The 24,627-nt window shown below is 34.1% G+C and overlaps 1 protein-coding gene across 3 annotated transcripts in view; it reads right to left on the bottom strand.

The window, feature by feature from the left end:
• The window catches only part of UBR3 (ubiquitin protein ligase E3 component n-recognin 3), a 241,685-nt gene that overhangs the window by 131,048 nt on the left and 86,010 nt on the right, over window positions 1-24,627 (bottom strand). For all 3 annotated transcript variants that reach the window (XM_047085617.1, XM_047085616.1, XM_047085618.1), the window contains exons 9-19: window positions 23,834-24,013; window positions 23,122-23,255; window positions 16,599-16,685; window positions 13,544-13,609; window positions 13,359-13,448; window positions 11,902-12,030; window positions 11,183-11,235; window positions 10,947-11,080; window positions 10,499-10,584; window positions 8,662-8,803; window positions 6,112-6,208 (exon numbers count right to left, since the gene is read on the bottom strand). In XM_047085617.1, the coding sequence (XP_046941573.1) occupies window positions 6,112-6,208; window positions 8,662-8,803; window positions 10,499-10,584; window positions 10,947-11,080; window positions 11,183-11,235; window positions 11,902-12,030; window positions 13,359-13,448; window positions 13,544-13,609; window positions 16,599-16,685; window positions 23,122-23,255; window positions 23,834-24,013 (1,198 nt within the window). The remainder of the gene's footprint in view (window positions 1-6,111; window positions 6,209-8,661; window positions 8,804-10,498; window positions 10,585-10,946; window positions 11,081-11,182; window positions 11,236-11,901; window positions 12,031-13,358; window positions 13,449-13,543; window positions 13,610-16,598; window positions 16,686-23,121; window positions 23,256-23,833; window positions 24,014-24,627) is intronic.

Consider the following 24,627-nt stretch of genomic DNA (forward strand, 5'->3'; position numbering starts at 1 on the left):
GATCTACAAGCTACACCAAGGTACTCCGAGCTCTTTATCAAGAGCATCCAGAATGATCAGACATCTGAAGAATGCTTCTAATATGGAAGCCAGAGACCAAACAGCAGAAAACTCAATTTAGAATAAACAGATATTATGTAAATGGGGGGAAAAAACTAAAAAACAAAAAGATATATATCATTAATATACCAGAGAAATGAGTTGCATCTATGATTCAAGATGAGAAAGACATAAAACTAAGTTTGTTTAAAAAAAAAAAAAAAAAGCTGGTTTCTATATACTATTATAGTAGCTATTTAAAAGCATAATTTTCAAAAAATTTCAATAGCTTATGATAAAATATTTCAACTATCCTATTTCATTTAGCATAGATAAGCATGTTTAGTGTTCATTTTGTTTCTTTGTTTGCTAGCTCCTAGATATGTAGCACCTAGATTAATAAAGTATTCCAAAATAAAGGTTATATATTTGTTCAAGGCAGCAGGTAATACATCATTTTGACTGCTCTTTTCAAAAGCATTAATAGAATAATGCAAATGAAAAGCTACATGACAGCAAAAAAATTCCAAGTGATTCAAACCAACACCTAATTATTGACTAGGCTGAAGCAAAAATGATATGTATATAAACTCATACATCATACTTTCAAACATGGGCCAGCAGTCATTAACCTTCAAGATGGGAGATGGGAAGCAATAGAAATATCAAAAATTATTGTTGAAAAAACTTACTTTCCAGCTGAATTTAAAACAGCCACTGTATAAAAATCACATTTGTGGGTTGGAAAAGGCCTAGACAATAGTTCCAATACTGCCATTAAAAAACATTTTCACTTAACTTCTTTGGGCCACAATGTCCTCCTACATAAAATACAATATTGATGGTTTTCCAACTGTTAGGTTTGTGTTTGTGTTGTTGTAGTCTTGTTTTTGTTTTCCTTTTAAAAGCTGAACTGCCCACTAAGGGGTATTTGGAAAGGAGTGAAGAAAGCAGTATGAGCCACCTCCATTCTCTTTAGGCTTTCTCTTGCTGTTGCCCAACCTGCTCTTCCAGTGATGGCCCCAGAGACACTTTGATGCAACCTGGATAGTAGATCTTAAAGGCCTTTTCCAGCAACAAGATCCTAAGATTCTAAACATCTAACCATTACATACAGCAAATGGCTTGTTTTCACCTAAACACTCAGCACAAAAATTTAAAGACATTTATTTTTCATTAATTTAGCAATTACTAACCGCCTAAAAAGGGCCTATCACCAAGCTTGACTTTAAAGACATAATAGTGTCAATTTATCCAATCATTTTTCACCATAATTCTTCACAAGGATTTTCTACTGCCTTCTTGCAAATAAAAAACGATCACACTCAGTAAAATCAGTTTAGCCACTTCTTGTCCCTTAGAAGTAAAAGAAAATGAAAATGACCAGGAAGTTCCACCATTTAGGGTTATTTCCTGTTGTGCTCTAATAAGAACTGAAACAGTCAACTATACAGTCAAATATACAGCAAATAAAAGGTATCACATGAAGAAAGCAGATGCTATTATTTCACATACAAAATAAATTTCAAAACAAAATTAAGGTTTACATAAAAACTAATACATTTATTCATGAGTATGATATTTAAGTACATGAAATGTTATCACATGAATATAATAGTTTATACATAAATTAACTTATAAGAAAATGATTAAAGAGTTTTAGCCTGAAGCTATAGAGTACATTTATTTGTCCTTTGTTATTACTGCTTTATTTAAATATACATCTCTTGGGGCGCCTGGGTGGCTCAGTCAGTTAAGCATCCAAATTCAGCTCAGATCATGATCTCACAGTTTGTGAGTTCAAGCCCTGTGTAGGGCTCTGTGCTGACAGCTCAGAGCCTGGAGCCTGCTTTGGATTCTGTGTCTCCCTCTCTCTCTCTGCCCCTCTTCTGTTCACCTCTCTCTCTCTCTCAAAAATAAACATTAAAAATTTTTTAATAAAATAAAATACACATTTTTTTTTAAAACAGAGATTTCCAAACTGCCAAGAAACATCACTGCACTTCAGAAATTACTAAGAAATTATAAAGATATTGTACAGGAAGGAACTCAAAAGCCCAATGGGGGACGTGAGAGAATTAGAAAAAATATGGAGAACAAAACAGGAAAGAGGAAAAATTAATAAAAATAGCTCTGAAGATACAGTCTTCTATGACTATGTGAAGTGGGTATAAATCAAACTATGATCTGGTTCTAAGCAACTAATAACACAAAATATGTTACAAGAGACAAGATACCAGAAAACAAAAAAAAAGGATACCTCTATGTCAGTATGGGTCTAAGCTAGCTTTCTCGTCTTGACACCAATGATATTTGGGGCCAGATAATTCTTGTTCAGGGGGGACAGATCTAGCTAGCTTCTACTAGATGTCAGTAACAACCATCCAAGTCTTCAGACAATGCCAAATGTCCCTTGAAGGATAAAAATCACTCCTGGTTGAGAACTACTGGTTCTCAATGAAGGAAATTAAGTGCTCAGAGCAATTAAGTCTGCTATGTGAAAAATAAAAGATACAATGCTGTTTGCTTTACAGAGTGCCTGGCATATAACAAGCATTCAATAAACATGTATTGTTAATAAAATTTCCCCTTTAAAACTGATTGCATTAAGTATTTAATGGCTCCCTGAAAACTTTGAAAGTTTGAGCCCAATCCCAGTCCAAATTTCTATTTATTACAAAATTTAAAAAAAGCAATAAAATTTACTATATACATACTCTTTATATATTCAAATGACTAGCCACCACTACCACCCCCTGAAAACGGCAGAGCCACTTAAGACCACAGTGTTTATGTCACATTAGGCTTTCCATGCAAATGCTTCCTCCCGTCCATCTTTTTTCAAGATGAACTACTCCAATTTATTTATTCGATGAATGTATTCTGAATGCCTACTATGTGCCAGCACTGAAAAAAAGTACTAAATATGTAAAGGGAGAGACAAAAATATCTTCCCTCAAGGAACTAAGAGTCTAGTAAAAGCCTACAAGTAAACAAATAGGTACAAAACCATATAAAAAGAAGTTGTTAAGAAACCAGAGTAAGGAGAACCTGAGACTACCTCTTCAAGGGTTTTAAAGAAAGGTAAAGAGAGATGCTGATGGCTGAACTATGCGTTGTTTTTTGTTTTTGTTTTCTAGGGGGTAGGAAGGGTATACTAAAATTCTATACTATAAACTTTCTTCAGATAGGTCTCTGATGGATCATAAATTCAACATATATCTATTACTACACTGTCTTGACAAAAAAGAAGTTTCAATTATACCTAATATCTACACTTAAACTTTGACAAATACTTTCTCAAGATCAAAGACATTTATATCACTTAAAATTTGTTTTTATGAGAATGCAAGCTGGTGCAGCCACTCTGGAAAACAGTATGGAGGTTCCTCAAAAAACTAAAAATAGAACTACCCTACAACCCAGCAATTGCACTACTAAGCATTTATCCAAAGGATACAGCTGTGCTGTTTCAAAGGGACACATGCACCCCCATGTTTATAGCAGCACTATCAACAATAGCCAAAGTATGGAAAGAGCCCAAATGTCGATCAATGGATGAATGGATAAAGAAAACGTGGTATATATATACAATGGAGTATTACTCAGCAATCAACAAGAATGAAATCTTGCCATTTGCAACTAGGTGGATAGAACTGGAGGATATTATGCTAAGTGAAATTAGTCAGAGAAAGACAAAAATCATATGACTCACTCATATGAGGACTTTAAGAGACAAAACAGATGAACATAAGGGAAACAAAAATAATATAAAAACAGGGAGGGGGACAAACCAGAAGAGACTCACAAATATGGAGAACAAACTGAGGGTTACGGGAGGGGTTGTGAGAGGGGGGATGGACTAAATGGGTAAGGGGCACTAAGGAATCTAGTCCTGAAATCATTGTTGCACTATATGCTAACTAATTTGGATGTAAATTTTTAAAAATAATTAATAAGTAAATAAATAAATAAAATTTGTTTTTAAAATATTTAACATATGCTTCAGAAAAGCACAGATAATGGCACAACAACAGACACTCAGATCAATGGAACAGAATAGAGAACCCAGAAATGGACCCACAAACGTATGGCCAACTAATCTTTGACAAAGCAGGAAGAATATACAATGGAATAAAGACAGTCTCTTCAGCAAGTGGTGCTGGGAAAACTGGACAGCAACATGCAGAAAAATGAACCTGGACCACTTTCTTACACCATACCCAAAAATAAACTCAAAATGGATGAAAGACCTAAATGTAAGACAGGAGGTCATCAAAATCCTCAAGGAGAAAGTAGGCAAAAACCTCTTTGACCTTGGCCACAGCAATTTCTTGCTCAACACATCTCCAGAGGCAAGAGAAACAAAAGTAAAAATGAACTATTGGGACCTCATCAAAATAAAAAGCTTCTGCACAGCAAAGGAAACAATCAGCAAAACTAAAAGGCAACCAACAGAATGGGAGAAGATATTTGCAAATGACATATCAGATAAAGGGTTAGTATCCAAAATCTAGAAAGAACTTATCAAACTCAACACCCAAAAAACAAATAATCCAGTGAAGAAATGGGCAAAAGACATTAATAGACACTTCTCCAAAGAAGACATCCAGATGGCCAACTGACACATGAAAAAATGCTCAACATCACTCATCATTAGGGAAATACAAATCAAAACCACAATGAAATACCACCTCACACCTGTCAGAATGGCTAACATTAACAACTCAGGCAACAACAGATGTTCGTGAGGATGCAGAGAAAAAGAATCTCTTTTGCACTGCTGGTGGGAATGCAAACTGGTGCAGCCACTCTGGAAAATATGGAGGTTCCTCAAAACATTAAAAATAGAACTACCCTATGACCCAGCAATTGCCCTACTAGGTATTTATCCAAGGGGTACAGGTATGCTGTTTCGAAGGGACACATGCACCCCCATGTTTATAGCAGCACTATCAACAATAGCCAAAGTATGGAAAGAGTCCATATATCTATCAATGGATGAATGGATAAAGAAGATGTAGTGTATATATGCAATGGAGTATTACTCAGCAATCAAAAGGAATGAAATCTTGACATTTGCAACTACATGGCTGAAACTAGAGGGTGTTATGCTAAGCAAAATTAGTCAGAGAAAAGACAAGTATCACATGACTTCACTCATATTAGGCTTTAAGATACAAAGCAGATGAACATAAGGGAAGGGAAGCAAAAATAATATAAAAACAGGGAGGGTGACAAAACAGAAGAGACTCTTAAATATGGAGAACAAACAGAGGGTTACTGGAGGGATTGTGGGAGAGGAGATGGGCTAAATGGTTAAGGGGCATTAAGAAATCTATTCCTGAAATCATTGCTGTGCCATATGCTATTTGGATACAATTTAAAAAAATATGTAAATTAAAATAAAAATTTCAACAACAAAAAAAACTAAAAAAAAAAACCTAATAAAAAAAGAAAAGCACAGATAAAACATGGTATTATATGATGTTCAGCAATATAACATTAAGGTTTAAAAATTGGTGGAAACAATACATTAAAAAATAGTCTATAACAATAACAAAAATGAATACTTCATTAAAAAGATATTCTTCAAAACTTTTTTCTGCAATCATCAACATTTTAAACCACTTTGTTAAATATTTACAAATAAAATTCATTTTTCTTTGGCTATTTTCCCAGTTGTGAAAAACACAGCAATATTACCAAACTTTTGGTAGATACCCATCATCTCTGAGATCAGATAATTTTATTCTCTTAACTTGTGCCTCCTCTACTGGTGTGAAAGCAGAACAACACAAAACCAAGTTTTGCATTCCACCAGTCAAACAGCAACTAAATAAGTTTGTTATTTTTTTAATGTCTATTTGTGACATTATAATATTTATCAGATTTTGGGTCAAGATCTTGAGAACATAAATATATGGCAGATTTTTTTAAATCTTAAAGTATTATTTTCTCCTCTAAAGATTGAGAGTATACTTTAATCACTGCATATCACATTTGTGTTATAACTAAAGTTTTTCTACATAAATATAAAATATCCATTTTATACTAGCATAACAGACTTACAATGCTGTATATCTGTCCATTGCAGACTGCACGTCTCTACGGTAAACTGTTCGAAGAATGACCATGACGGGGTCAAACTCCTGATCCCAGACTTCAGCTATTATTCAAAAGAAAGTAGAAACAAAACACTGACTTCTTAGGAACAAGGTCAATTTCTGATGACTAATTACATTTAAGTATATTTTAAATTTATAAGATGGGATAGTTTAATTGGATCATATATTTGCTTTAATAAGCTTGATATCATGACTACTTTTCTAAGTCTTAAAAATCACAATTTCATCATTATGAATATTCTTTTAATTTCAGTAAGAACTAGTGAGCAAAAAAAAAAAAATGTATTACAACGTGATAATGCTGCACCATAAAAGTTTAGTTCATGGTTTTTTTTTTAAAGTGCCAATAGAATGTAAGAAAAAAAAACACATTAACAAATTTGAAAACATTCAGAGATAAAAATGTGAAAGCTAGATTAAAAAATTAATGAGCTATTGATTTTCAAGAGTCTTTGTAATATTTTTGGTTTGTAGAAGTGATTAGGAACCATTACCCCATGTGTGGAATGTGTACAAGTGGTGGTATACAAGATGATTTTAAGTGCACAAAGCTTTTAACAATTATACAATTATATTAACATGTATTAAGAACTTGTACATTGCATATAAAACCCATGATTTCATAATCATGCTTAGCATGAGGTGAAATTTAAAGAAGTGAATCCACTCAAGAAAATACAGCATACTATGTATACAGTAACAGAGGTGGTATTTAGATGTAGAAAAAATCTATAGCATGGCCTGCAAATAATAATTTCAGAAACCATTGCCTTAAGAGTGTTATCTTTCCTAGATCATTTTTTCACATCTCATTCTAGCAGAATTCTTAACATCTGAAAACAGTAAGAAGCTTAAGCTTCTCTCTACATACCTACTGTAATTCCAATTTCCTGGCATAAGAAACTGTTAACAATTGTCCCTATTTTCACGTAACAGACTATTCATTCATCTTAAATTATCCTAAGTATGATTAAGATCCTTAAGATAGGCCTTCACAAAGACCTTTGTTCTTACTTCTATTATCATTTATTGTCCTTCACTTTTTAATCTATTAATTTGTACAACTAAAATGCCAATGCTTTTATCAGAATAAAACCACAGCAATAAAAGAAAACTGTTAGTGATTAACTAGTCTGGCAGGCTTTAGTGTTCTGTGGATTCCCACAGAAGTGTACGTGGGGCCACTTCAAGAGCAAGGAGATGACAAAACAGTCGAGAAGCCACGTCTACTACCTGCACCCACTTTAACAAGAGTAGGTTTGCTTTTATTGGTTTTGTAAGACAGATTTAGTTAAGGTTTAGTTGCCCAAAACTAAAGGCTTATTTCAACCACTTTTTAAAAAGCTTTAAAAGTACTCATCTACCCCAACTCTCTCATTTTTACAAATAAGATGTCAAATCCAAACATCACACAAACTAGTTAATCTAATCTTCAAAAGCCCAATGCTCAGTCTCAGTGTCTCAAACTTTCCTGTGCATGACAATCACCTTCAGAGCTTATTAAAAAAGCAGATTCCCAGAATCCATCCCGAGAGATCCTGATGAGAACAGACTGAGGTGAGGCACAAGAACCCGTGTTTTTTATAAGGACCGCAAGTGACTAGGACAGAGGTAATCCTCACACCATAATAAGCAGTGTACTATGTGATGCAGCTCCACCTGAGAAGTTCTCTACAATAGAGAAACACTGTGCTTTTCCTTTAATGGAATACACACTGCAACCAGAGACTCGGGATTCACCATTGCAAACTCCTGGAAAAATCCCACATGATAAGGCTTATCCTGCTGGATTTTGCCAAACAGTACATGTTATTCACACCTTCAACATGGGCATCAGTTTTTCAGCTAGACAATGAGTATTGAGGAAGTCAAGAAGCATGTAAGTGGTACTTCCTTCAAACTTTTAACTTAGATTAGTGAACATGTGAAAGTGAAAAGGACAAGACTGTGAATGAAGACTTCACTACTTGTGGCGCTTGGCAAGCATGTCATCTATGAAGCTAAGGAGAAAACCTTGGAAAACCAACCACTTAAGGAAAAGATTTTATGTATTTACATAGGATGTAGGAAAATGTAATCAGTATCATATCTGGATTTTAATTTTAACTGTTTCAAGTTAAATTTTGGGTAGTGAGAACTATTTCAAAATCAAACTTAGAGAATAAATAGATTTAAAAAAATTTTAATATACATTGTTTTATAATTTCTGGCTCATTTACAGCTCATTCACGTATAAAAATGAACTAGAATTCATATATAAAGTTCCTTTTCTAATTCAGAGTCATCTAAGAAGGTTTCCTGTAACATAAAACCATAGATTTGTAAATAAATAGAAGCAATATCACCATATACCATAAAAAAACAAACACATCTATAAGAAAATTGAGGAATAACTCAAAGACAAATAAATAAAAAGCAAAATGTTTTCTTTATGTACACAACTTACCTTCAGAAAACCATTTCTGAAAAAATATATTTATGTATATAAACGTACCTTTAGGAGTATACATGCCTTGCTGCATAGAACCTCCAGGTTCAAAAACAGGAGCCTTAAAGTCAGCTACAGCTGATAAAACTGATTCAAAGCTGTAACTGCCTGGAATAATACCACTTTTGGGATTTGGATTTTCTGGAATATGACGTATGTGTCAAGAAAAAAATTAATGCCTAAAAGCCAGCTTTTTTTTTTTATATGAAGTTTATTGACAAATTGGTTTCCATACAACACCCAGTGCTCATCCCAAAAGGTGTCCTCCTCAATACCCATCACCCACCCGCCCCTCCCTCCCACCCCCCATCAACCCTCAGTTTGTTCTCAGTTTTTAACAGTCTCTTATGCTTAAAAGCCAGCTTTATAAAATTACCAAGGTACTCTAGTTTCTATTTTTGTTGAGTAATTGGCTGTAATATGTAATACTGGCCACAAGAGGGCTATATAATACAAGAGTTCAGTAACTTTTTATTAATTGTGAATTTTTAAAATATTTTTAACCTACAAGCCTACTTCTAGCTTATATGCTAAAGTAGTTCCCAAGTTTATTTCTCCCCAAAACAAATTAACCAAATTTTATGAAAAAAAAAAAAGCTTATAAAATTAATCTCCATTCTTTTTCTTTCTTTTTTGTTTTCAGAGAGCGAGCACACACGAGAGGAGCCCAGGGAGAGAGGGAATCTTAAGTAGGCTCCATGTTCAGCACAGAGCTTGACACGGGGCTCGATGCCACAACACTGGAATCATGACCTGAGTCAAAATCAAGAGTCGGATGCTCAAGCTACTGAGCCACCCAGGTGCAACTCCATTTTCATCATTTTACAAATAATGTTATATTCTCCCTTAGAGAATCAAAAACAGTATGCTAAAAATTAGCCAATATTTTTATGAGCAAAGATTATTTTTCCAAAAACAAAATGCCATCCTCCAAAAAAAAAAAAAAAAAAAAAGAGAAAAAAGATGCTAAACAAAGTTTTATAAAGAAGTAAGCCAGGAAACCACAAAGATCCTTTCCCACTGATTTCACATTAATCAATTAACTTTTCAAAATTCAAAGTTACAGAGGAATGCCTCTGCTGTTACAGCATTGATACACATTATATAATAGTTGAATGAAATCATCAAACAATATCAAATTGCTGCTGCTTATGAAAATCTTCAAGGTTATCAAATGGCATTCCACAGGAGTTATTTCACAAAATGTCAGCCAATTATTCCAAACGTATTCATAATATACAAAGTAAACTTAGTCCAAAATTTATAAAATAAATTTTTATCACAAAATAACAAAATCTTTGTCTAAAATTTTATTAACTTAAAAAATAATAAAGTGTCTGTTGTATGCTCTGTCCTATACAAAGAACCATAAGTTTTTAAAGTTTATAGACGATAGTCTTTCCCCTCAAAAACTTCTTGGTTTAAGATTGAATTCTAAGAAAAAAATTCTTAAAATGTTTAAAACCCTGGTAATAATTATAAGGTAAACCTATAAATTTTAACCATGAATTCCAACCTAGATATACAGATAACGTAGACTTTGCTGCCTTTTACCAAGTGTCCAGCTTCCTTTCACGAACACGGTCCTAGAAGGTCAGATCCTGGGTTGCCCAGAGCCATCACTTCTGAAGTGTAACCACAGCTAACAAGAGCTCCCTGAGCAGTGACAGAGAGAGGCAAAAATATCTGCCAACTAGCCCTGGACACACACTTGAACAGTTAAAGGTTTTTTTCAACTCCAAAAATATTTTTTAATCACAAAAGTGATGTATCTTTAACCCATAAAAATTACTTATCATTTAGACTCTATAATTAACAGAAACGTAAGCTTTTAAAAGGATATGAGGTCCAGCAATGAACTGTGTGTCCTGTCATTCATGCACAACTGGGCTACCATCTCTGCCCTGAGTATCTCATCATCAGACATTCCTAAAACAATTAAAAAGGAAATTAGTTAATCTGAATATACGTAAATTATAAAAAAAACAACTTACCACACTTTTTATTAAGCTGTTTTACCAAAAATGAGATGCTTCAAAAATTAAAGAGCAAAGAATGCAATGCCCCAAATATAACCAGTTTAACTAACCTGCTGTTTGCAGCTCCCTTAAGTAAAGGGTTTTTTAAAGGATACTATGAAAGGAGTAGCAATTGCACATGTCAAGAGTTTGAAACAGTATTTAAATACATCCAAATCCTTTTCTTTTTTCCATAAGCCAGTTACTACCACAGGGAGAGGGGAGGAAAGAGAGAATACTTAATACCCAAGCATTAGTAGGAGTGCTTTTTACCTAAATGTAAACGAAGACTTAAAAGAATCACAAGAAATGTAAGAGCGCCTTCTAACATCGATCTCTCATGCTCTGCATCAAGTACTGTGTTTTGATGTTGTGAAGCCATTGTCAACAAATCCACTACCTTAAATCTATAATAAGAAATATTTGAGACAGATTTTTTTTAAGTTAAAACAAAATCAACTTAAATTCCAAATTCTTCCTAATACCTGTCTTGATAAAATTATGCTCACCTTTCAAAGACAGATGAAATAAAATAATCTGGGTCAAGTCTAGAAGCACAAACCTTTAAAAGACAAAAAAACAAAAAACAAAAAAACCCAGAAACTTTATCTCTCAATATTCAGTTTTACTTCTTGTATTAATCATGTGGTTTGTTAATTTCCTATGTCTTATGACGTTTTGACAATGTGGGGGCCACTTACAGACAGGGGGAGAGACCACCCCTCTCTGGGCTAGCTAAAGACAAGAAACATTCTTAAATATATTCCTAAAAACAGTAAACAACTTCCTGGGGACAAGCCTCTTACAGATAAGTCAATCACCCCCCTTTATCTAACTCTCACACACCAAGCCAATATTCTCCCTGCCCTGAAACAACCCATGGCCAGGTAGCTGGGGACAGCCCCAATGCCCCAAAGCCCACCAGAATCTATTCAAATTAGCCAATTCTCAACTGCTTCCCCTGCCTTGCCTTGCCCTTTCTGTGGATACCCCCCAAAAGGTCCTGCTCTAGGATTTCCCCCTTGTTCCTGCCTCTTGACCAATGTCTAATGCTTCCTGTGGTTCTGCTGTGGCATGGCATGTCCCCTTCTCCTGGAAAATTTAAGTAGTAAATTCTTTCAATAGCAATGACCTCTTCATGTCATCGAGTCACCTCTATCAACTAACTGCTGCAGGTACAAATGAGAAACTTCTAAAGTATAATATCTGCATTATCAAACTGGCTTACCTGCAGTAAGTAAATGTCAGGGTCAATCATGGAATTACAGAAATGAGACTGGACATAGGTCATAGCTTGTCCTTTGATTTGTAGACCATTTCTTACCCACATATTGCTGTGGATTTCAGCAAGACTTGCCTAGTAAAATAAAAATTAAGTAAACTGGACAAAGAAGTGTTCTAAATTCAATCTTTATAAAAATCATGTTATACTGAATAATCAGTTCAAAGTATTTTGTAACTTAATCATAGAATAAGCCTGACATTCTGCCCCATGTTAGTTTAAAATATTCTATTCAAATACATACTTTGAAATTTTTAAGTGATCATTATGCTTTATACAATCCCTTCTTTTGAAGTTTATACATGAGTTAGTATGATGATGCCTGGATACACTTATAACAATTTTAAATGAAATCTTTCATGAGGAATCAATGACACTTATATTTAACTCTTTGTTTCTCAAGAAAAACTTACATAATGCTTAAAGAAACACACAAATAAGCATAAATAAGCATGAAACAAAGTTAATTGCTCCAATAAATAAATATAATCTATATCTTTAATGTACCCTAACTCAACCTTCAACCTAAATTAGTAATCTTTCAAGTAACTGGCAGGTAAGAGAAGGTCAGATTAGAACAATTTTTTTTTAATGTTTAATTCTTCATGAATTTGTGTCCTGTATCAACTTCATCTCTTACTTGTTCCTAACCCCCAGTGTTAAAGTTCAATAATACTTAATAAATCTAAAATTTCCAGGAAAAATAAATTGAAGCACACATCCCTGTACTGTATATAAAAGATTGGCCCATAAAATTATAGTATTAGAACTGAAAGAAACCATGGTGCTTATGCAGAAATATTCTTCTCTCTTTTCTCTCCTCTCATTTTCCAGATTCGGAAACTAAGAATCAAGTAGCTAAGTTACCCCAAACAACATGGTTTTAGTAAAATAGAATTAGCACTAATGCTAGAACTCTTTGGCATCTCCTCTCAAAACAATGCCATAGTATGTTAAAAACTTCCCTAAAATATGGTGAAAAGAATTTCTGGGGAAATTAAAACTCACTGTAAATCTCACAGAACAAAAAACACCAAAATATAATCTGGCAAAAATAACCAAGTATAAAAAAAAAAAAGCTTTTCAAACATTTTGGCTATAACAAAAATGTAAAACATAAAAACAAAATAAAGAAGAATCACTTAACTGAGGAATTCAATTCAAAACTTTTTTTTTTTTTATGTTTATTTTTGAGAGAGAGACACAGTGTGAGCGGGGAGGGGCAGAGAGAGAGGGAGACACAGAATCCGAAGCAGGATCGAGGCTCTGAGCTGTCAGCACAGAGCCCAATGTGGTGCTCGAACCCACAAAGAGATCATGACCTGAGCTGAAGTCAGACACTTAACCAACTGAGCCACCCAGGAGTCCCTCAATTTAGAACTTTTTAAACCCTGAATACATACTTGAATTTGGAGTGGGTGAATCATTAGTTTCATTAACATTTCCTGATCAGGTAAAACAGAATCCAAATCTAGTTCTTGACATTTCACAGCCTAAAAATTTTGAAAAAAAAAAACAAGTTACTAATTCAATACTTATTTCCCAATATTAAAAAAAAAATACCAGAATTGCTTAATGATAGTCTTACCTTACTCAAAAACATAGCATAGTAACGATGAAGGGGCAGATGAAAAGTGACTTGGTTAGGTGCTGGCTAGAATAAACAAACAAAATCCACAAGTTGAAGCATGTTTTATACAAGTTCAAAGAAGGTTTCAAAATGCTAAACCCACACTTTCACCTTGATTTATTCCTGAACCTTTTTAACCAAAACTTAAAATTTTAGAAGATATAGCTTTAAAAAAAAATCCTGTATAGATAAAAGATAAAATTAATTCCATTTTACACACCTAAATGCAAGTTTCTGAAGGCAGAAACTACATACTACTCAACTCTGAATCCTCTGAAGCATCCAGCATTGAACAAGGGATGGAACAGATTTCCTTTTACAATTAGCCTATTTGGGAATCTTCAAATGCATGCATACCAAACATGATGACAGTAGTAAGAACAATAATCACAGCTGACCATATTCACATTACCTCATTTAATCCTCAGAAGGACCCTAGGGAGTAGAAACTATTAATGTTCTCATTTTATAAGTAAGGAAATTCAAGCTTGGAAACTTAAATAACTTCCTACGGTTAACAAATAGTGAACTGAAGAGCCAGTCTGGACTCCACTGTTATATTCAGAGTGGTAAGAGGTTCTATCACAGTCCTAAAAGTGACGTACAAGTGAAGGGCCTATGTGCCTTCACAAGCTGGGTGAGATGCTCCCCATATCAGCACTGAAAACACAGCTTCCATAAGAAAGCTTAGTACAGTATATATCAAAGAACTTTGGCATTCTAGTGAGAGAAAGAGCACAAGCATGAGCATGGTTTGGGGAAGGGCAGAGAGAGAGGGAAAGAGAGAATCCCAAGGAGATATCACACTGTCAGCGCAGAGCCCAACATGGGGCTCGAACCCATGAACTGTGAGATCATGACCTGAGCCAAATCAAGAGATGGATGCTTAACGAACTGAGCCGCCCAGGCACCCCCTATCCCTTGTTTCTATATGACTGATCTGACTTAATTCAGTTCAAAAAGTATTTATTTAATCTGTGCTATACTACCCCAATAACTTCTGACATCCACCAACAAGGATGGTAAAAGAAATATTTATCACAAATGTAAAATGTGCCTCTTATTCAATCCTCATTGACTACTAATATTATCTTCAATAAAGAGATGAGGAGATGGATTTTGCAATGTAAAAAAAATTAAAAATAATTTTTAAAAACCTATCTAGGATCACATAGCTCATTGGTTTGTGGCTGAGCCACAATTTACACTTGGGCCTGTCTGACCCATAGCTCTTTCCACTGCCAATAGTCAGCATCACTGAAATACTACCAGACAAGGAGTTGAGAGATGTGGGTTCTTGACTGAGAACTACCAGTAATTTGTTATGAAACTACAGGCAAGTGATTTACTATCTTTGCATCTCCATTTTACATCTACAAAAAAAAACAAAAAAAAGAGGAAGATAATACCTTCTCTACTTCACAGGGTTGTTTTGAGGAACAAATCTGTCAAAGCACTTTTAAGAAACAAAAACCTTCGAAAACACCATTAAAAACATACCATTCTATGTGATTCCTTAAGTTCTAAACTTATTCTCTCTTCTATTAAAAATCTATTTAAATTCTTTATAATATTCAATATATTCCTAAAATACTTGTGTGAAAAACAAATGTACTATTTCCTTAAGTTCAGCTGCCCTATATACCTTACATGATTCTAACTGTCCTTAACTCCACCCCTGAGCTCAACTATTAATTTCATGTTAAAGTACTTCATAACCCTCTATGTGTAAGAGAGTTTTCCCCTCCTTCAATCAAGGTGTTATCTTAGTGATGCTACTATTTCAACATACTTCCTAAAGTTTCAAATAACAATGAGAACTGTATTGAAGGATGCTCCAGCTGCCCAACTAATCCTAGAGGGGCAAAGGAGTAAAGCAGGTTGAAAGGAGGAAGGGTTCTGTGGAGGCACAATCTGAATCTAATCATGGGACAAACCCAGACTGAGAGATGTTCTACAAAATAACTGAGCCAACCATACTCTTGAAAATGTTACTATCCTTCAAGGCAAAGACAGAATGAGAAACTGCTCCAGAAGGAGACTAGAGACATGATGACTAGATGCAATGTGAGATTCAGAATGGGATCCTTTTGCTATAAAGGACAACACTGGACAATTTATAAAACATGAATGAGTTCTAACACTTAAACAGTAATAATATATTAATGTTAATTTCCTAATATTTACAGTTTTATCTGGTTATATAAGAGAAATGTCCTTGTTTGTTGGAAATACACACTAAAGTATTTGGGCATAAAGGGCATCAAGTCAACAACTTAACTGTCAAATGGTTCAAGAAAACAAAGTTCTTTGTACTCCACTCCAACTTTTCAATAAGTCTGTGACTATATCAAAATTTTTTTAAAAAAAGCAAACACACACACACACACACACACACAAAGATAGCAAGAGTTCTATTCTGCCCAGGATTTAGAAATCAGATGGGGGAGCTGGAGTTGTCTGAAACATGGTCCTCCTTATGCATATGGCATATTCTGAACTCACTTCATAAGAGAAATAAAAGGGGCTTCTGATAGGAAACTTGGCTAATTACAAGCAAACCCTTGTTTAATTCATACAGAGTATGTTCCGTGCCAACTCTTCTCAGTTTATTATTAATAACAATCACCTTTGTTCAAGCCCACAGAAGAACACTGACCAATTAATAAAGTTGTAACACCCTTTCCATTAATGTCCCCCACCCTATTCACATTTGCACTGTCACTTTTACCCCTCTACATAAAACTAATTTTCACTCCTGAGAAATATGGAGACATGTACATTTAATAATAGAAAAAGAAATCATGCCCTTCTCTAGGAAATCAGCAAGTATGATCAGTGCACTCCTCAATCTCCTAAGTGTCAAAGAACTGATCTCCCATTTCTTTTTTTAAACCTAAGGATACTATGTTCATTTCAACATCTTTCCCTTACCCCATATTATTTTTAGTGTTAAATGAGATCTAACACTTTTTTTCTTAAGTGCCTCGATATATACCAAAAATATACATACCTCATCTACGAAGTTAATAGCATCAAACCAATCTTGAAGAGCTTCAAGGCAATATCTAACAACATTTCGGGTGTATTCTTGAGTTTCCTAAAATAATAAGTTAGTTAAATTTTACAGTATATAAATATGTATATTTTCAACTTCAAATTATATGTAATACATAAAAATTGTATACATAATGGGAAAACATATATATTTTTAAAATACCTACATGTGCAATTTTAAAAAAGCCTTTCACAAATTAATACTAACAACCAGTGACAATTATGAAAATTATAGAACACAACTTGAAAACGAATCAAAGCTGAAATAGTTTTATGTGTTACATATCAGGTTCCATTTGAAGAGATTCCAAACATAAGTTCCCTAATGTTACTGTTTAATTGATACAATTTCTTTGGGGATGATGAAAGAGTGTTAGAAATAGATAATGGTGAAGGTGGCACAACATTGAAAATGTACTTAATGTCAATGAATTGCACACCTAACAATGATTAAATTGTATGTTATGTATATTTGCCACAAAAAATAAAAACCAAAAAAAAAAAAAAGAGGGCAGAACACAGAAGTACTATAAGCAGCCTACAAATAGCTTGCTAAGAAGAAGAAAGGATAAATGTGTGCCAATTAAAATAAAGATACTGTGAAAGAAAATTGTAATGTTTTATGGAGAAACAGATCCAGTGAAATAGGCAACTATTAAATGGAAAAATCATGACAGCCTTTCTTAAAAAAATAATAATAATGAGCAAAGAATTTGAACAGACATTTCTCCAAAGCAGATCTACAAATGGCTAATAAGCACATGAACAGATGCTCAATACTATGAGTTATTAGGAAAGTACAAATCAAAGCCACAATGAGATGTCACTTCACACCTATCTGGAAGGCTCTAATTTTTTAAATGCAAAAATAAAAAGTGTTGACAAGGATGTGGAGAAACTGGAATTCTCATAATTACTGGTGGAAATGTAAAATGGTGCGGCCACATTAAACACAGAGTTACCATATGATAAACAATTCTACACTCATACACAAGAGAATTAAAAACATATGTTCACACAAAAACTTATATACAATGTTCACAGCAACATTATCCATAGTAGCTCAATCCATGAATGGACAAGTAAAATGTGCTATATCTACGGACTGGATTACTATTCAGCTATGAAAAGAAATGGAAGTACTGATACATGCTGCAACATAGTTGGACCATGAAAACATTATGCTAAATGAAAGAAACCAGACACCAAAAGTAATATACTGTATGACTCCACTTACATAAAATGTCTAGATTAGGCAAATTTATAGAGACAGATGGGTAATCAGTGGTTTCCAGGAGATAAGAGGAAGCTGGGTTTGAGAGGTATGACATTTCTTTGGAGGAGGGGTGATTAGTGGAGAATTTTTGGTAATGGTTGCACAGCTTTGTGAATATACTACATTACTGATCTGCATACTTTAAAATGGTTAAAATAGTGAATTTTAGATTGTGTAAATTTGATCTCAATAAAAAAAGTTTTAAAAAAATACATTTTATAAGAAAGACAGACAGACATTTTGGAGCCTTAATGTGTAATAAAAGTGCAGGTAGCATCAAAGTCAAATAGGTTAAAGTCTTTAACATATATAAATTATCCTGTGCCTTTAAAGAAGGCTAAAAGTCTCATATTGTTGCCTTCTTCACCCTGCTCAGTCTCCTATTGTGCTAATTCTTCCTTAATATTATCATGTAGGTCCACTCTTATTTCCACTACCATCCAAACCAAATATCACTTATCTAGTTTCCTTGCCAAGGTCTCACCCTGCTTTAATCTACCCTATATGAAATTTATCTTTATAAAAATATTATTTTATACATTTTGTTCCCTTATTTCTTACTAAAAAATTTTAATGGCACTTTTAAGTTACCATAAATAATGTGTCATAACCAAGCTAACATGGCAGATAAGTCATGGATAAAGAAACATTTAAAACCAAATGTTCTACCATTTTATCAAGGGCTTGCGCAAAGGTATATCATAACACCCTCTTGGCACAAGTATAAACTGATATAGCCCTTCTGGAGAAAACTCTGAAAAGCATGCATTAAGAGGCTTTAAAAAGGTGACCAGTTAATTCCATTTCTAAATACATCATATTTAATAATTATGTTCAGATCATCTCTCATCTCCCACCACTAACACATCCACCCAAAAACATCCCATGTGCATGTTGATTTACTACTTGATAATCTTTTGAGTCTGTCATCCATATGCATAAATTGACATAATACTATCTACTTCCTAGTACTGTGAAAGAAGCAAATGGAATAATGTTTGTAAAATGCTCTATATCATAGTCTAGCACTATGTCTTAACACGCAGTTGAGTGCTCCAGAGTCACGGCCAGACTCATGCAATAACCTAAAGTTGCCACTAGATGGAGATTTTACAACTTACTTGTGCTGTTAGGAAGGCAAAAATTAGTAAGGTGCTAGAAATGTGCCATCCCTTTAACCAATCTATCTGTTATTAATCTAGTATTACTTGTTTAACTAGCCCTTTACATTTTCAAGAACCAAACAGCATTTAGAGCAATCATACAAAGAAAGTCAGCTATCAGGTAAAGTTCTTTTCATTGTTAATCCTTTAGTTTTATATTTTATAAGAGAATAGAAACAACAAAATAGCTAATTTTTTTTCATTAATTAATGGTCTTTCTTCTAGCTTACGTATCTAAAGTCTAACAAAGCTCTAGACATTCTTGCTTAAGAAACAATTAGAGCAAAATGGTAAAGAGTACTTCTTCTGAAATCAGATAGATCTGTTTTCAAACTCATTTTCTACTTAAAGCTGTATGAACTTGAGCAAGTCACTCTATGCCAAACATTCTTCTTCACACTATGTTCTTCGCATTATATTATTATCGAATCTTCATTACATCTCTTATAAAGTAAATAGTATCATCTCTTTCTTTCAGAAGTTATCTAACTTCCAGCTAAATAAACATTATTCTTTTTCTGAATATCTCTTTCTTTCAGAAGTTATTTAACTTCTAGTTCAATAAACATTATTCTCTTTCTGAAAGAAAGAGATGAGGGGCACCTGGGTGGCTCAATCGGTTAAGCGTCTGACTTTGGCTCAGGTCACAATCTTGCAGTCTGGGAATTCAAGCCCCCCATCAGGCTCTGTGCTAACAGCTCAGAGCCTGGAGCCTGCTGCAGATTCTGTGTCTCCATCTCTCTCTGCCCTTCCCCTGCTCATGCTGTCTCTCTTTCTGTCACTCAAAAATAAATAAACATTTTTAAAAATTTTAAGAGAAAGAGATGATAGTGTCTACTTTATAAGAGATGCAATGAAGATTAGATAAGAATATAATGCAAAGAATATAGTGTGAAGAACAATGTTTGACATAGTGTGGGTGCTCCTCAAGAGAATGTCTTATTTAGGAACTAAATACTCCCTTAACTGAGGAACTACTCTCTCAGATTCTACCAGGACAATATAAGCTTGTTTTCTCTCTGTTCTCTTCACTTCTTAGGTTAAGAGAACCATAACACATTGTAATCTTAACCTCCAACGCTGGAAATTAAACTATTGTCTAGAAACAATGAGTTCTCATCATCAGAGATAAACATAACCCCAGCTTCATAATTCAATTTCATCCTAAATACAGTCCTCCCAAAATACTGATCTTTTCACATTAACATCGTATCAACCTCCCTGCTGAATCGCTGTCTTTTATTGGTTTATATGATACTGTGCTCCTCTGGTTTTTCTCCTCACCCTTATCTCTCATGCCAAATGTTAGTTCTTTCTTCAGGGTCCATTTCTCTTCTCCTACTTGATCTTATCCCATCCCCCAGTGATGAACACCATCTACATTACCAAGGGTCTAAAACTTATAACCTTAGTCCTGAATTCTCTTTTGAGCACAAGACTAATTAGTCCCCACACTCATTACTCTCACGGCAACCTGTTATTTTCCTATAGAGCACTTACAAAATGAATCTGTGTGTTTACCTACTTAATGTCTATCTCCCCAGTCAGACTGCCCCATGAGAACAAGAACCATACCTATATGGTTCAACACCAAAAACCCAAGAATCTAGATAGTGTCTAGGCCTAAGAAGAGCATTCAACAAACATTTTTTCAGTGAATGACCAAATGAACCTCATATTATATAATAGTTTTTTTATAAATGCTACAGTGGAAATTAAATAAAGTACAATGAAAACACAGAAACTAAAATCATAAACCTGACTGAAAAAGCTTAAATGAGCAAATTATATACCATCTGAGTAGCATTTTTTAAGAGCTAATACAAATGGTTCTCCACTCTGGTTAGAATCACTGCCAAGGTCCTTCTGCACATCAAATCAAAATCTCTGGGGCTTGGGCATATGTATTTTTAAAGCTTCTCAGATGATTCTCATGTAAGACTAAGCAGAAAGAATAAGAGAGCATAAGCCAAAAAAGGCACTAACATGAACAAAAGCACAGGAATCAAGAAAAGACACTGCATGCACTATTCAGGGGCACCTGGTGGCTTAGTTGGTTAAGCCTCCAACTCTCGAACTTCAGCTCAGGTCATGATCTCACAGTTGTGAGATAGAGCCCCACGTGGAACTCTGCACTGGGTATGGAACCTACTTAAGATTCTCTCTCTCCCACTCCTTCTGCCCCTCCCCCAAGTGTGTGCACACGTGTGCGCGCACACACGCTTTCTCTCTCAAAAAAAAAAAAAAAAAAGAATGCTATTCAATCCAATGAAGACATGGAGATAGATAGAGGGGCATAGATGGAAGATGAATTATAAGAGACAAGTTAAGGGCAAATGATAGAGGATCTTTTCAAATTTGTTTTAATGTTTATTTATCTTTAAGAGACACAGAGAGAGTGAGTTGGGGAGGGGCAGAGAAAAGGGGATACACAGAATCCAAAGCAGGCTCCAGGCTCTGAGCTGTCAGCCCAGAGCCTGACGTGGGGCTCAAACTCACGAACCATGAGATCATAACCTGAGCCGAAATCAGATGCTCAACCAACTGAGCCACTCAGGCGCCCCTATGATGGAGGATCTTATTTGTCTCTACAGGAAACACAGATGTCCCCTGTAGAAAGATGAGAACTTTTAATGATTTTTAAGCAAAGGAGAGATATGCACAGAGCTTAGAAAAGTAATTTAAGTATTGGGACAGATTAGAGTAGGTGGAATCTAAATTCAGAAGAACCAGTTAAGAAATTATCTTAACAACCTAGATTATTTTTAATATATGAAGAAATAAAACACAGGAAAGAAGTGGTAGGGAGAACTTCTGGAACAGAAGAGATGTTTCATGGTATCTTATTATAGTCTGAACACAGCTGGCACAGCAGAGAGAGAAAGTATCCATGCTGGATAATTATATATTTCCAGACACCATTAAATGACATAAAGGACTCGGTATGGGCAGATGAATTTAGAAAGTTAGGGGCCTGAGAAATTTCATGTACCTATATAAGGAGATCCACATGAATAACCAGAGCTGTTGGAAATTTGAACCTGGCTACAGTAACAAAGTTGTAAGTCATGTGCATTTGGAGAGTAGCTGAAGTCATGAGATAAAATATAAATCTGCTTAAAGGAACCCATATATTTAAAGAATATAATGGAGGAAAGCCTCATAATAACCCTGTGAAGAAGGGCAGACTTTAGTATTCCATTTCCATTTTCTTTTGTTTTGTTTTTTAAAAAATAAGGAAAAAGACTGAGACATTCAAATAGTTTTAAATGAGTTGACCAAGTGACTTAAGTAGAAAGAGGCAGAGCCAAGATCAGAATGTAGGGCTTCAAAATATTCCCACTATAAAATCTTGTCCAGCATGCTTACTGATACAGGCTGGCAGGTTGGTCTCCATGAGATCCATATGGCAAAATCTCATTCAAGTTCTTAGTTTAGTAGGGTCAGGGAATTCCATTTTTCTGGATTATCCAAGGATTCAGGAGACCCATCAAACCAATACTTTAAAATGCAAAGGTAAAATATGTATTTGTACACAAAGACACACACACATGCAATTACAAGTGATCATTTTCTTATCCTAGAATTAAAGAATTTAAGAATTTATATTGCTGCTATGCTACTCTTAAGATTCCCTTCATAAACAATTGGAAGCTGAATGAAATGTGTACTAATTTTGTGCTTGGAATCTTAAAAATGGAAACTGTCTTGAGAACTATTCCCATTCCTTGAAAGACAAGAAACATCAGGCAATTAATTGATAATGGGTAAAATGAAGCAATGAAAATGAATGTGGAGACTTACAAAGCTGCAAGGCTATATACATGGTAAGGGAAGGCTGCAAAGATCTGAAAATATAATGAACTCCTACCTGCCTAATAATAACTACTGTCTCAGGTCAGCTTTCATAGACCTGAATTCACAAGTAAACAATGTCCATTAGTATATATGAGTAAACAAACCAATGTTTTCACAAATATTTTTCTCAAATCACTTTTTTAAAGGTAAAGACAGAAATTAACAAAAATATTTCAACATACCCTAACTTTACAATGTGATAAGAGCCCCCACATTGGCTGTGCACAGGCCTCAAGTTCAGCAGCAAAGGCAGCATAGTAGGTCTGAGACTCAAATTCCACATGCTCATTTAGTTCTCGCTTGTTTAAGTTCATACCTTGCAAAAATTAAAGCAGATATAAACCTTGCCAAATGGAAGCAACTATTCATATTAAAAGTCAAGTAAAATACTTCTGAGTACCAAACACTTCAGTGCACACAAATGGCATAAATGGCACAGTATGTATAGAAATAAATATTTAAAATAAAATAATCTAGTCTTTTTGGAAGTTTTTACAAGCTAGGTTTTCTTAGGAACACTTTGTGAATTGTCTCCTTTACAACATAATTGAATATGTTATGTAAGAAAGTCAAAACTATTTTAACTGACAGTAACTGAAATTTTATGAAAGTGTTATAAATCTTTCTTGGAGAATAGATTAGAAATTTCCAGATTAACAGTTTAAAGTGCTAAAAAAATTATACTCCTGTTTCCTTTTTAATAATTTGACATTTTTCATAACTCTGACATATTTTCATGAACACTTGATTAAAGTACTTAAAAATATTAATTAAAATGAGACATTTCACGTGTAACCTGAATGGTATCTTATTATCTTTTAATTAGCTTATTTGATAGTTTTGCATTAGGCATTTTGTAAACTAAAAACTTAACAAAAAAAGTAAAATTCATACCTTGAAAGAAGGATACAAAGTTCATCCATGTAACTAACAAACCATGGTCCTCCAAAAATCTCTTAGCCACACTTTGATGAGAAAGGATATTAATAAAATCACTGACAAGAGGCCAATAAGTGTTATTCTTCAGTAATGCTTCTCCACAGTTCACTACCACATGCAAACTATTTTCTTCATCTAAAACAGATACACACAGCCCAGCAATAAATAAGTTAAAAACAAAACAAAACAAAACAAAACAAAAACTTTATCAATGATACAGATTATGTATCGGGACATCTAAATTCAAACTCCAGCCTGACATATGGTGTGTTACTTATACTCTGAATCAATTTCCCCAACTGTAAATGGGGAAAAGACACATACCTTAAGGAAATTAAATGAAGCATTATCATAATACTTAGTACATCATTATAATAATTATACCACTTGTCTGACATATTACATGATACTGAGGTAGCTATATGTTCATAAAACATTATTTTCTTGATTTTAACAACATAATGCAGTATCTTCAGTTCTAATCAGTAAAATATTTTTATTCTTAGATTAATCTTATTCCATCTTATCAAACAAATCTGTATAAGTGATATGTATTTAGTTGCTTTCTTCTATTCAAAAAATACATATAGTTTTTTAGCAAACACAGTGTTTTGAAAATGAAAGATACACACATAAATAAACTTCTTAAGCCTTTAAAAAAATCTTCAAGGTTTAAATACATTATTGTGGGTGGGGAAAGATTAGGCATGTACAAAATCTTTACTATTAGAAGTTACAGCATATATGCA

The sequence above is a fragment of the Lynx rufus genome, unplaced genomic scaffold (genome assembly GCF_022079265.1).
Source record: "Lynx rufus isolate CCGP_SWC_20201006 ecotype Redwood Valley unplaced genomic scaffold, mLynRuf1.p SCAF_2, whole genome shotgun sequence".
NCBI classification, from domain to species: Eukaryota; Metazoa; Chordata; class Mammalia; order Carnivora; family Felidae; genus Lynx; species Lynx rufus.